At 37.5% G+C, this 10,763-nt stretch overlaps 1 protein-coding gene across 1 annotated transcript in view; it reads right to left on the bottom strand.

Annotated features, from left to right (window-relative positions):
* FCHSD2 (FCH and double SH3 domains 2) overlaps nt 1–10,763 on the bottom strand; it is a 246,750-nt gene that overhangs the window by 150,763 nt on the left and 85,224 nt on the right. The window contains exon 4 of the mRNA XM_010849504.1: nt 8,567–8,643. Within this exon, the coding sequence (XP_010847806.1) occupies nt 8,567–8,643 (77 nt within the window). The remainder of the gene's footprint in view (nt 1–8,566; nt 8,644–10,763) is intronic.

The raw sequence follows: 10,763 nt of genomic DNA on the forward strand, positions 1-10,763 counted from the left end.
AGCAGTGGCCACAGCACTGGAAAATGTCAGTTTTCATTCCAGTCCCTAAGAAAGGCTATGCCAAAGAATGCTCAAAGTGAAGTCGCTCAGTCGTGTCCGACTCTTTGCGATTCCATGGACTGTAGCCCACCAGGCTCCTTGATCCATGGGATTTTCTAGGCAAGAGTACTGGAGTGGGTTGCCATTTCCTTCTCCAGGGGATCTTCTCAACTCGGGGATCAAACCCAGGTCTCTGTGTTGCGGGCAGACGCTTTACTGTCTGAGCCCACCAGGTAATCCAAGAATGCTCAAACTACCGCACAATTGCACTCATCTCACATGTTAGTAAAGTAATGCTCAAAATTCTCCAAGCCAGGCTTCCACAGTACATGAACTGTGAACTTCCAGATGTTCAAGCTGGTTTTAGAAAAGGCAGAGAAACATGAGATCAAATTGCCAACATCCACTGGATCATGGAAAAAGCAAGAGAGTTCCAAAAAAACATCTATTTCTGCTTTATTGACTATGCCAAAGCTTTTGACTGTGGATCACAATAAACTATGGAAAATTCTGAAAGAGATGGGAATATCACACAACCTGACCTGCCTCCTGAGAAATCTGTATGCAGGTCAGGAAGTAACAGTTAGAACTGGACATGAAACAACAGACTGGTTCCAATTAGGAAAAGGAGTACGTCAAGACTGTATATTGTTTTGCTTATTTAACTTACATGCAAAGTACATCATGAGAAATGGTGGGCTGGATGAAGCACAAGCTGGAATCAAGATTGCCAGGAGAAATATCAATAACCTCAGATATGCAGATGACACCACCCTTATGGAAGAAAGTGAAGAAGAACTCAAGAGCCTCTTGATGAAAGTGAAAGCAGAGAGTGAAAAAGTTGGCTTAAGCTTAACATTCAGAAAACTAAGATCATGGCATCCGGTCCCATCAGTTCATGGCAAATAGATGGGGAAGCAATGGAAAATGTGACAGACTTTATTTTTTTGGGCTCCAAAATTACCGCAGATGGTGACTACAGCCATGAAAGTAAAAGACGCTTACTCCTTGGAAGGAAAGTTATGACCAACCTAGACAGTATATTAAAAAGCAGAGACATTACTCTGCCAACAAAGGTCCATCTAGTCAAAGCTATGGTTTTTCCAGTAGTCATGTATGGATGTGAGAGTTGGACGATAAAGAAAGCTGAGCATCAAAGAATTGATGCTTTTGAACTGTGGTGTTGGAGACTCTTCAGAGTCCCTTGGACTGCAAAGAGATCCAACCAGTCCATCCTTAAAGAAATTAGTCCTGAATATTCATTGGAAAGACTGATGCTGAAGCTGAAACTCCAATACTTTGGCCACCTTATGCGAAAAACTGACTCATTTGAAAAGACACTGATGCTGGGAAATATGGATGGCAGGAGAAGGGATGACAGAAGATGAGATGGTTGGATTGCAGCACCGACTCAATGGACATGAGTTTGAGTAAACTCTGGGGGTTGGTGATGGGAAGGGAGACCTGGCATGCTGTGGTTCATGGCATCGCAAAGAGTCAGAGACGACTGAATGAACTAAACTGAACTCAAGAATAGCAATCCAGCAATTGTGCTTTTTCCTACAATATCAACTTTTTCCTTTCTACTGGATCATACATATAATATCTTCCACCTTAAAAATAAATAAATACATAAATCTTCCATCAACCCTTCCATTTCTCTCTAGCTATCACCCCAATGTCTGTTCCCTTTAACAGCAAAACTCCTTGAAAGAAATGCCTGAAATTACTGCTTCTGTTTCTCTTCCTAGTCACTCCTGATTCAATTCAAATAAGGCTTTAACATTCACCATTCTGAAATCACTTGTCAAAGTCATCAAAGATCTCCCTGTGGGCTAATCCAAATAGTCAATTCAAGTTTAGGCCTATTATTCAGCCTATCAGCAGTACTGATCTAATTTATCCTCCTTAAAATGTTTTCTTCACTTGGCTTCCAGATTATTACTCTCTCTTGGTCTACCTTTATCTCACTAGGCACAGATTAGTCTCCTTTGCTGGTTCCTTTCGATGTCTTTGCCCTGTAAATGCTGGTGTGTCCACACAGTCAGCTTCTTCTCTCCCACAACTTCTTCTCTCCCATAACCACACAGTCTCTTAGATAAGCTCATGCAGTGTCATGGCTTTAAATACTGTCAATATGCTGACTATTTCTGAATTTTTAATTCAGACATCTTCTGTAACCACTCAGTTGCCTGTTTAACATATCTGACTTGGATATTTAGTAAGTATCTTAAAACTTAATGTCTGAAACCAAATTCTTGATTTCCCTAAAATATTCTATTAATCTATTTCACCTCATTGACAGCTACTCAAAACTTCTAGGTGTTCAAGCCCAAACCACTAGAGTTATCACTGATTCTTTTTTTCCCTTCATATTCCACATCTGATCCATCAAGAAATACTGTTCACTAGATTTTTTAAATATAAAGGAAATGGATTACTGTCTATCTCTGTCTATCCACTGCTACTACCCTGGTTTTAGCCACCATTATCCCATACTTGGATTACTATAATAACCTAAATGACCTCTCTCTGCTTCTGCTCTTATCTTCCTAAAGTCTATGGTCTATACAGTATAGCCACTGCAGTGCCCAGCACTTCTTAGTACTGTGTGTTCTTCTTACTATGCTTACTATATTTATCATAGAGTGACATAATGTTTAATTACTCATATGCTTATTGTCTTGTCTTTCATTAGAATGAAGGCTTTTATTTTTCAATTAGAATAGAATATGAATTGTAAGATATATATTTTTAATTTAAAAGTTGAGTCATTTTAACAAAAAAAGATAACAATGGCACAGGAGATATAAGGCACAAACTGTGTAAGATATACATGAAGAACTTAGGATACCCCTTTATTAGAGTGAAGACACTCTGATTTTATCTTTACTTTTACAAAGCAGAAGCTTTGTCTTATTTACTCTGGTATCCTCAGCACACAGAACAGGGTCTGGCACAGCAGGCACTCACTCAATATATATTTATGGGAGGAAGGAGAGGAGGGAATGATAGAGACCACATTCAAACCCAGGATCTGCCTGGCTTCCAAACCTCTGCTATTCTGTTGACATAAGATTGCTCCTGGTCCCAGCAATACTATTAAAGAATTTTTTAAAAGAGTCTTGGACTTCCCTGGTGGGGCAATGGATAGGAATCCAACTGCCGATGCAGGGCATATGGGTTCAATCCCTGGTCTGGAAAGATTCCACATACTACACAGAAACTAAGCCTGCAAGACACAACTACTGAAGGCCATGCACCTAAAGCCTGTGCTCCGCAACAAGAGAAGCCACTGCAACGAGAAACCTGCGCACCACAACGAACAGTAGGTCCTGCATGCTGCAATGAGAGAAAGCCCATGCGAATCAATGAAGACCCAGCGCAACCAAAAATAAAATAAAAAGTAAAAAAAAAAGTGTCTTCACTCTAATAAAAAGGGTATCCTAAGTTCTTCATGTATATCTTACATAGTTTGTGCCTCATATCTCCTATACCATTGTTATCTTTTTTGTTAAAATGACTGACCTCTTAAATTAAGATATATGTATCTTACAATTCATGTTCTACTATAATTAAAAAATAAAACTTGCCATAATAATTAAGTTATAATTAGTAGAATCCAAAAATATAGATCTAGGATTCCTCACTGGTCCAGTGGTTAAGACTCCATACTCCCTCTATTACAGATTGAAGTAAGTCAGAAAGAGAAAGATAAATACTGTATATTAATGCATATATATGGAATTTAGAAAGACAGGACTGATGATCCTACATGCAGGGCAGCAAAGGCGACACAGATGTAAAGAACAGACTTTTGGACTCAGTGGGAGAAGGCAAAGATGGGATGATTTGAGAGAATAGCACTGAAACATGTACATCAGCATATGTAAAACAGATGACCAGTGCAAGTTCAGTGCATGAAGCAGGGCACCCGAAGTCAGTGCTCTGGGACAATCCAGAAGGATAGGGTGGGGATGGAGGTGGGAGGGGGATTCAGGATGGGGGGACACATGTATACCTGTGGCCAATTCATGTTGATATATGGCAAAAAAAAAAAAAAAATCACAATATTGTAAAGCAATTATCCTTCAATTCAAATAAAAAAAATTAATGGGAAAAAAAAGATCCCACACTCCCAAAGTAGGAGGCATGGCTTTGATTCCTATGGGGAACTAAGATTTTACATACTGCATGATGTGGCAAAAAAATTAAAAAAAAAAACAAACTGATCATATACCACCTAAAATCATGCTGTAAACTATTTCTCATATAACTAATGCACTGGAAAACAGATCAAACCTTATCAAGGAAAAATTTTTATTAGGAAACAAACCAACAAATTTATTTGACTGCAGCAGTGGTCACATAAACCTACATATGTGATAAAACACCACGGAACTTAATATGCATACACCTACATACACACAAACGAGTGCATGTAAAACTGGTGAATTCTGAATTAGACTGGTGGATTGTATCAATATTGATGTCTTAATTGTGATGCTGTATTACAGTTATGCAAGATAATGCCACTGGGGAAACTGAGTGAAGATCGTAAGAGCGCTCTTTGTCTTATTTCTTAAAACTGCACATGAAACCATTATTACTCTTTTTAAGTAAAAACTAACAAACAAAATCACAGATCTTTCTTGACTTGGAAAACAACATCACACATCAAGAAGACTCTAGAAAACGCTGGCAAGTTAAATTCATAATCTAAGATTAACTTATATAGTGACTGATACAAGGAAAAAGTATGGTGCTTAATAAATAAGTGTCCACGTATTGTTGGTCTTGGTAGTACATAGGGAGACTACCCTCATCCTAGATAACAGAAGTAAAAGCAGGGAATGACTGATACTTAGTCCAGTCGAGGTGTAGTAAGAACTACAATACAGCTGCAGCTTAACGCTCCCAAGAGCTGGGGAACCAAGCATGAAACAAAGAGAATGGCCAGAAAGGAGGAAAGAAGGGTAATTTGGGGTCAAGATTCCTTGTGGCTTTGGATATCATAATTTTTTAAAAATTTCGTACTATTAGAAGGGAGAAACAATAGAAAATTTTCAAGTAAGGGGTGAGAGTAGGCCTGTTTTACAAAGACGTATATATGGTTGGTGGTACTGTGGCAAATGAAACTGTGAAAGCAGAGAAGCAGCTACTTAACATTCCTAAGAGAAAATGAGGTCTGTTCCCAAGCTGCAGAGTTCATAAAAACACAGATCATTACTAGTTTATAGGCAATATTTAAAGACAGGAAAATAGATAAGATTACTTAAAATAGTCACTAGAGAGCTGAGGGAACTCCAAGGAATATGTACATAGAAAAGACCTGCTATGGTCTGAATGTCTGTGTTCCCCCAGAATTCATATGTGGAAATCCTGTTCCTCAAAGGTGATAATGGTACTAGGAGGTGAGGCTTTGCAGAGGAAGGCAGAATGCTGCTGCTGCTGCTGCTAAGTCGCTTCAGTCGTGTCTGACTCTGTGCCACCCCATAGACAGCAGCCCACCAGGCTCCCCCGTCCCTGGGATTCTCCAGGCAAGAACACTGGAGTGGGTTGCCATTTCCTTCTCCAATGCATGAAAGTGGAAAGTGAAAGTGAAGTCGCTCAGTCGTGTCCAACCCTTAGCAACCCCATGGACTGTAGCCCTCCAGGCTCCTCTGTCCATGGAATTCTCCAGGCCAGAATACCGGAATGGGTAGCCATTCCCTTCTCCAGGGAATCTTGTTTTTGCTGACTATATAGAGCTTCTCCATCTGGCTGCAAAGAAAATAATCAATCTGATTTCGGTATTGACCATCTGGTGATGTCAACGTATAGAGTCTTCTCTTATGTTATTGGAAGAAGGTGTTTGCTATGATCAGTGCATTCTCTTGGCAAAACTCTATTAGCTTTTGCCCTGCTTCATTCTGTACTCCAAGGCCAAATTTGCCTGTTACTCCAGGTGTTTCTGACTTCCTACTTCTGCATTCCAGTCCCCTTTAATGAAAAGGACATCTTTTTTGGTGTTCTAGAAGATCTTGTATGTCTTCATAGAACCGTTCAACTTCAGCTTCTTCAGCATTACTGGTTGGGGCAGACTTGGATTACTACAATTTTGAATGGTTTGCCTTGGAAACGAACAGGGATCATTCTGTCATTTTTGAGATTGCATCCAAGTATTACATTTTGGACTCTTTCATTGACTATGATGGCTACTCCATTTCTTCTAAGGGATTCTTGCCAACAGTAGTAGATATAATGGTCATCTGAGTTAAATTCACCCATTCCAGTCCATTTTAGTTCACTGATTCCTAAAATGTCGACCATCACTCTTGCCATCTCCTGTTTGACCACTTCTAATTTGCCTTGATTCATGGACCTGACATTCCAGGTTCCTATGCTATAATATTGCTCTTTACAGCATCGGACCTTGCTTCTGTCACCAGTCACATCCACAGCTGGTTATTCTTTTTGCTTTGGCTCCATCCCTTCATTCTTTCTGGAGTTATTTCTCCACTGACCTCCAGTAGCATACTGGGCACCTACTGACCTGGGGAGTTCATCTTTCAGTGTCCTATCTTTTTGCCTTTTCATAGTATTCCTGAAGTTCTCAAAGCAAGAATACTGAAGTGGTTTGCCATTCCCTTTTCCAGTGGCTTACCATACTTTTAAAAGTTAGGTTGTATAAGTTAGCCTGGGGGCATAACCTTAGCCTTATTTCTTTGGCAGCCCACATCCTGAATTTCAAACAAACTTGGAATATAACCTATCTATAAGTTGGAGTTCTTCTCTACTGTTTAGCAAGCAACCTCTTTCTAGGTCAGGCTTTACTTACATCAGCAATACTGTTAAGGTTTCTTGTATATTCTTCAGTTTTCTAGCTCTGTTAAGAAATTATTTTATGATCCAGTAACCTGATAAATATTCAGATTCCAAACCACACATTTCAATACTGAGTTCTTAATTACCCTGGATTCTCTGCTATTGCTTCATGAGTAATAATTAGTCGTAACTTCAACCAGACTGCAAACTCTGAAACCCTGTCTTTGACATAGTTTCCCTCAACACTAAGGACAGTCTTGAGTACAAAACCTAATAAATACTTCCAAATTAACTGCAAAAAAAGACATCCAAGTCTAAACAAAATTATAAATACTTTAAAGATATCTGTATGGATTTGGAGAAAATATTTGCAAATGATGTGACCAACAAGGGATTAGTCTCCAAAATTTACAAAGAGCTCATGAGGTTTAACAGCATTAAAGCAAACAATCCTATCAACAAATGGGCAGAAGATGTAAGTAAACATCTCTCAGAAGGAAACATACAGATGGCCAAGAGGCACATGAAAAGATGTTCAACACTGCTAATTATTAGAGAAATGCAAATCAAAACTACAATGAGGTATCACCTCATACCAGTCAGAATGATGGATACATGCACCCCAATGTTCACTGTAGTACTCTTTACATTAGTCAAGACATGGAAGCAACCTGAATATCTATCAATAGAAGAATAGATAAAGAAGACGTGGTACATATATACAATGGAATCTGATTCAGTCATTAAAAAGAATGAAATAATGCCATTTGCAGCAACACAAATGGACCTAGAGATTGTCATACTGAGTGAACTAAGTCAGACAGAGAAGAAAAAATATCATATGATATCTGTTACACCTGGAATCAAAAAAGAAATGATACAAATGAACTTACTTAAAAACAGAGACTCACAGACTTAGAGAACAAATCAGTTTCTGGGGATAGTTAGGGAGTGTGGGATGAACATGTACACACTGCTATATTTATAATGGATAACCAACAAGGACCCACTGTATAGCACATGAAATTCTACTCAATGTTATGTGGCAATGTGGATGAGAGCAGGGTTTGGGAGAGAATGGATACATGTATATGTATGGCTGAGTTCCTTCACTGTTCACCTGAAACTGTCACAAAATTGTTAATCAGCTATAAAACGTCTGTATGATGACACAATTTATATTCCATTGTCACCTACCTTCTTTAAAATTTGTATGTGGATATTGACTAGTCAATTTCTGGATACCCTGGGTGTGTATAAAGTATACACACACACACACACACACAAACTCTTTTTCCCTAGGCTCACACAATTCTATCTTTTCAAATGTAGAATTTGTTTCAGAAATAAAGAATCAAGATCATGATAGAACATCATTATCCTGTTTCATTATTGCTATAAGAGTGTGTTTCATCTATAGGTCACTGAGGAAACAAGTTTTGTTCCATTGTCATCTACTTTAAATTCTTTATGAGAGTGTCCATCAATTTAACAGAACGTAATCTAGACTTAAGATACATGAAAATGATCTACTGTGTATAGATTATATATGTTGTATAACATTAACACTGTTTAATAATTTTGACATTATGTCTAAAAACACAGCAGAAGAAAGGAAGAAATTTTTTAAAATCCTGGAGTCTTTATATTATATATATGTGACATGGCTCTGTGTGAAACAAGTTTTAAAGAAAATGGGCAAGAATACTGATTAAGTTACCTGTAATCATTCCGATCATCAGCTTTTATTCCGGGCCAATCTCTCTTCAGATACTGACTAGCCAACTTCTGGATACCCTGTTAAAAAATACAAATGTAATATAAATTAAATTATAAAATAAATATTGTGCTATAAAGGAAGCTCTTTTCCTTAAAATATACTACTTAGCAAATCCCATCTTTCTATATGTAAATTTAATTCAGAAGTAAAGAATCAATGATAAATGGCAGAATACTATAACTGGTTTCATTATTTTCAAAGTCTTCTTTTGTTCTCATTTTTAGGAAAAAGGTAAGTATAAAGATGAGAAAATTGAAACTTAATTGAAATGCTTTTCATTTCACCAAACTATGTGACCAGCCATAGAAACAAACTACCCCTGGTATATCACAGGGAACACAGCTGTCCACCTCCAGAGCTCTGATGACTCAGTCTGACATCTCAATTTCCCATCTTTCCTCTGTTGCAGCATTTATTGCATTTCTGAATCCAAGAAGCCAAACTCATATACCAGAAAATAGTACAACACATTCAATTTGGAGCAGACAGATAAATACAGGCTTGAAAAATTAATGCACAAACTCTGGTGCTATTCCATACTAGTAATTTTAAAGACAAGACTTCAGGGTTTGTTTTTTTTTTCTTCTTCTTCTTTTTAAATAATACCATGGCACAAATCACTTAAATGGGAAAAATTTGTTTCACAAAGAAATACCCAATTATTGTTATCCATACAAACATGAACCTAGACAAAACAGTATTTATTCGTAACACGTACAGTGGGTATCAGAATTTGAATAGAGAAGACGATTTCATTGGCAAGAGAGGTTAAATTACTCAGAGTATAGAACATACTACTTTTAGAAGGAAACATATGTGGTCCCCTAATATTGTAACAGGGCCCAATGTAATGGCATGTTGAAAGAATAAACAATCCCTTGCAATAGATCAGAAATCGTTAAGTTTGGGGTATTCATCTCCATACATGCAACTTTAAAAAGAACAAATCAAGTGCTGAGATGAAGAACAATCACATTAATTGGCTGCCTACTTTCAGCACAAATTGCCTGAGTAAAATCGATGGTGCATTCTATACATGATACCTTTCTAGTAAGGTCTGATGCCAAATCAATTTGGCTTAATTAAATCCACTGTTGAATGCTTCTGTTGAATAAAATAATTATGTTTATTATTTTTTTAATGAGCCCAAGCAAGAATAATAGAGAAGCTCCTTTGAATCTCAATTCCTTTTGAACTTGGCAATAGTTTGGTTTCACTGTTTTCAGGTCCTATGTATTCTGAAAACTAACAAACAACTGCTTATCCACAACACTCTCATTTACATGCCTTGTACTTTAGGGAACACAATTATTAAAACTTTTCTGAATCTGGACAGATTTTTTTTCAATTTTGTACCTTTTTCAAAGCGTTATTTGTATGAAATATCTCCCCATCACTCTCATTCCTACTGGCTGAATTCTTGCTGCTCCTCCTTTAAACTGATTTTTAGATTTCCTAACACAAAATATTAAAATGTATATAAAGAAAAATGTAGAAAGTTTCACTGCCTGTTTGGTTTCATTTCATTAAAAGAGAACAGTTTATCATTCTTTATGCATTTGTTAGCTTGAATTCTTTTTTAAAGAAGTATCCCCTCATGGACTATTTGGGTATGCTAAGGTACAATTCTTATAGGAAAGGCAAGATAAATATTTGACTGCCTAGTTTTGGTCCAAAAGTGAAGAATGAATTTTTAAAGTAACATTATGCACTCACATGTTTTGAATAATGGATGTGTTTCAATCTATTGCAGTCATTATTCTCTCAGTGCTCCAAATGCTACATCAGTGGTCAGTGGGAGTTCCTCCAAGTTGGTGCCCACATTATGACCCCAACATATTTAAATAATTTTGTTTTCTTTTACAGTTCCTATTCCAGATCTTCAGTAAGCTAGTTTTCCGAGGAATTCTGATTCCTTTCAGAGAGAAACCATATTCAGAGACCAGAATTCTAGGTACTTCCTTTTGGTCATACTTTGTATCTTCCTCTAAGAGGGCTTTTCTAATCACACTGTATACAAAGTAGCTCACCCTTCACTCAGCTGCTATCTCTCACACTACCCTCAGTTCAGTTCAGTTCAGTTCAGTTCAGTCGCTCAGTCGTGTCCGACTCTTTGTGACCCCATGAATCGCAGCAT

The sequence above is a fragment of the Bison bison genome, unplaced genomic scaffold (assembly GCF_000754665.1).
Source record: "Bison bison bison isolate TAMUID 2011002044 unplaced genomic scaffold, Bison_UMD1.0 scf7180017864284, whole genome shotgun sequence".
Lineage (NCBI taxonomy): Eukaryota > Metazoa > Chordata > Mammalia > Artiodactyla > Bovidae > Bison > Bison bison.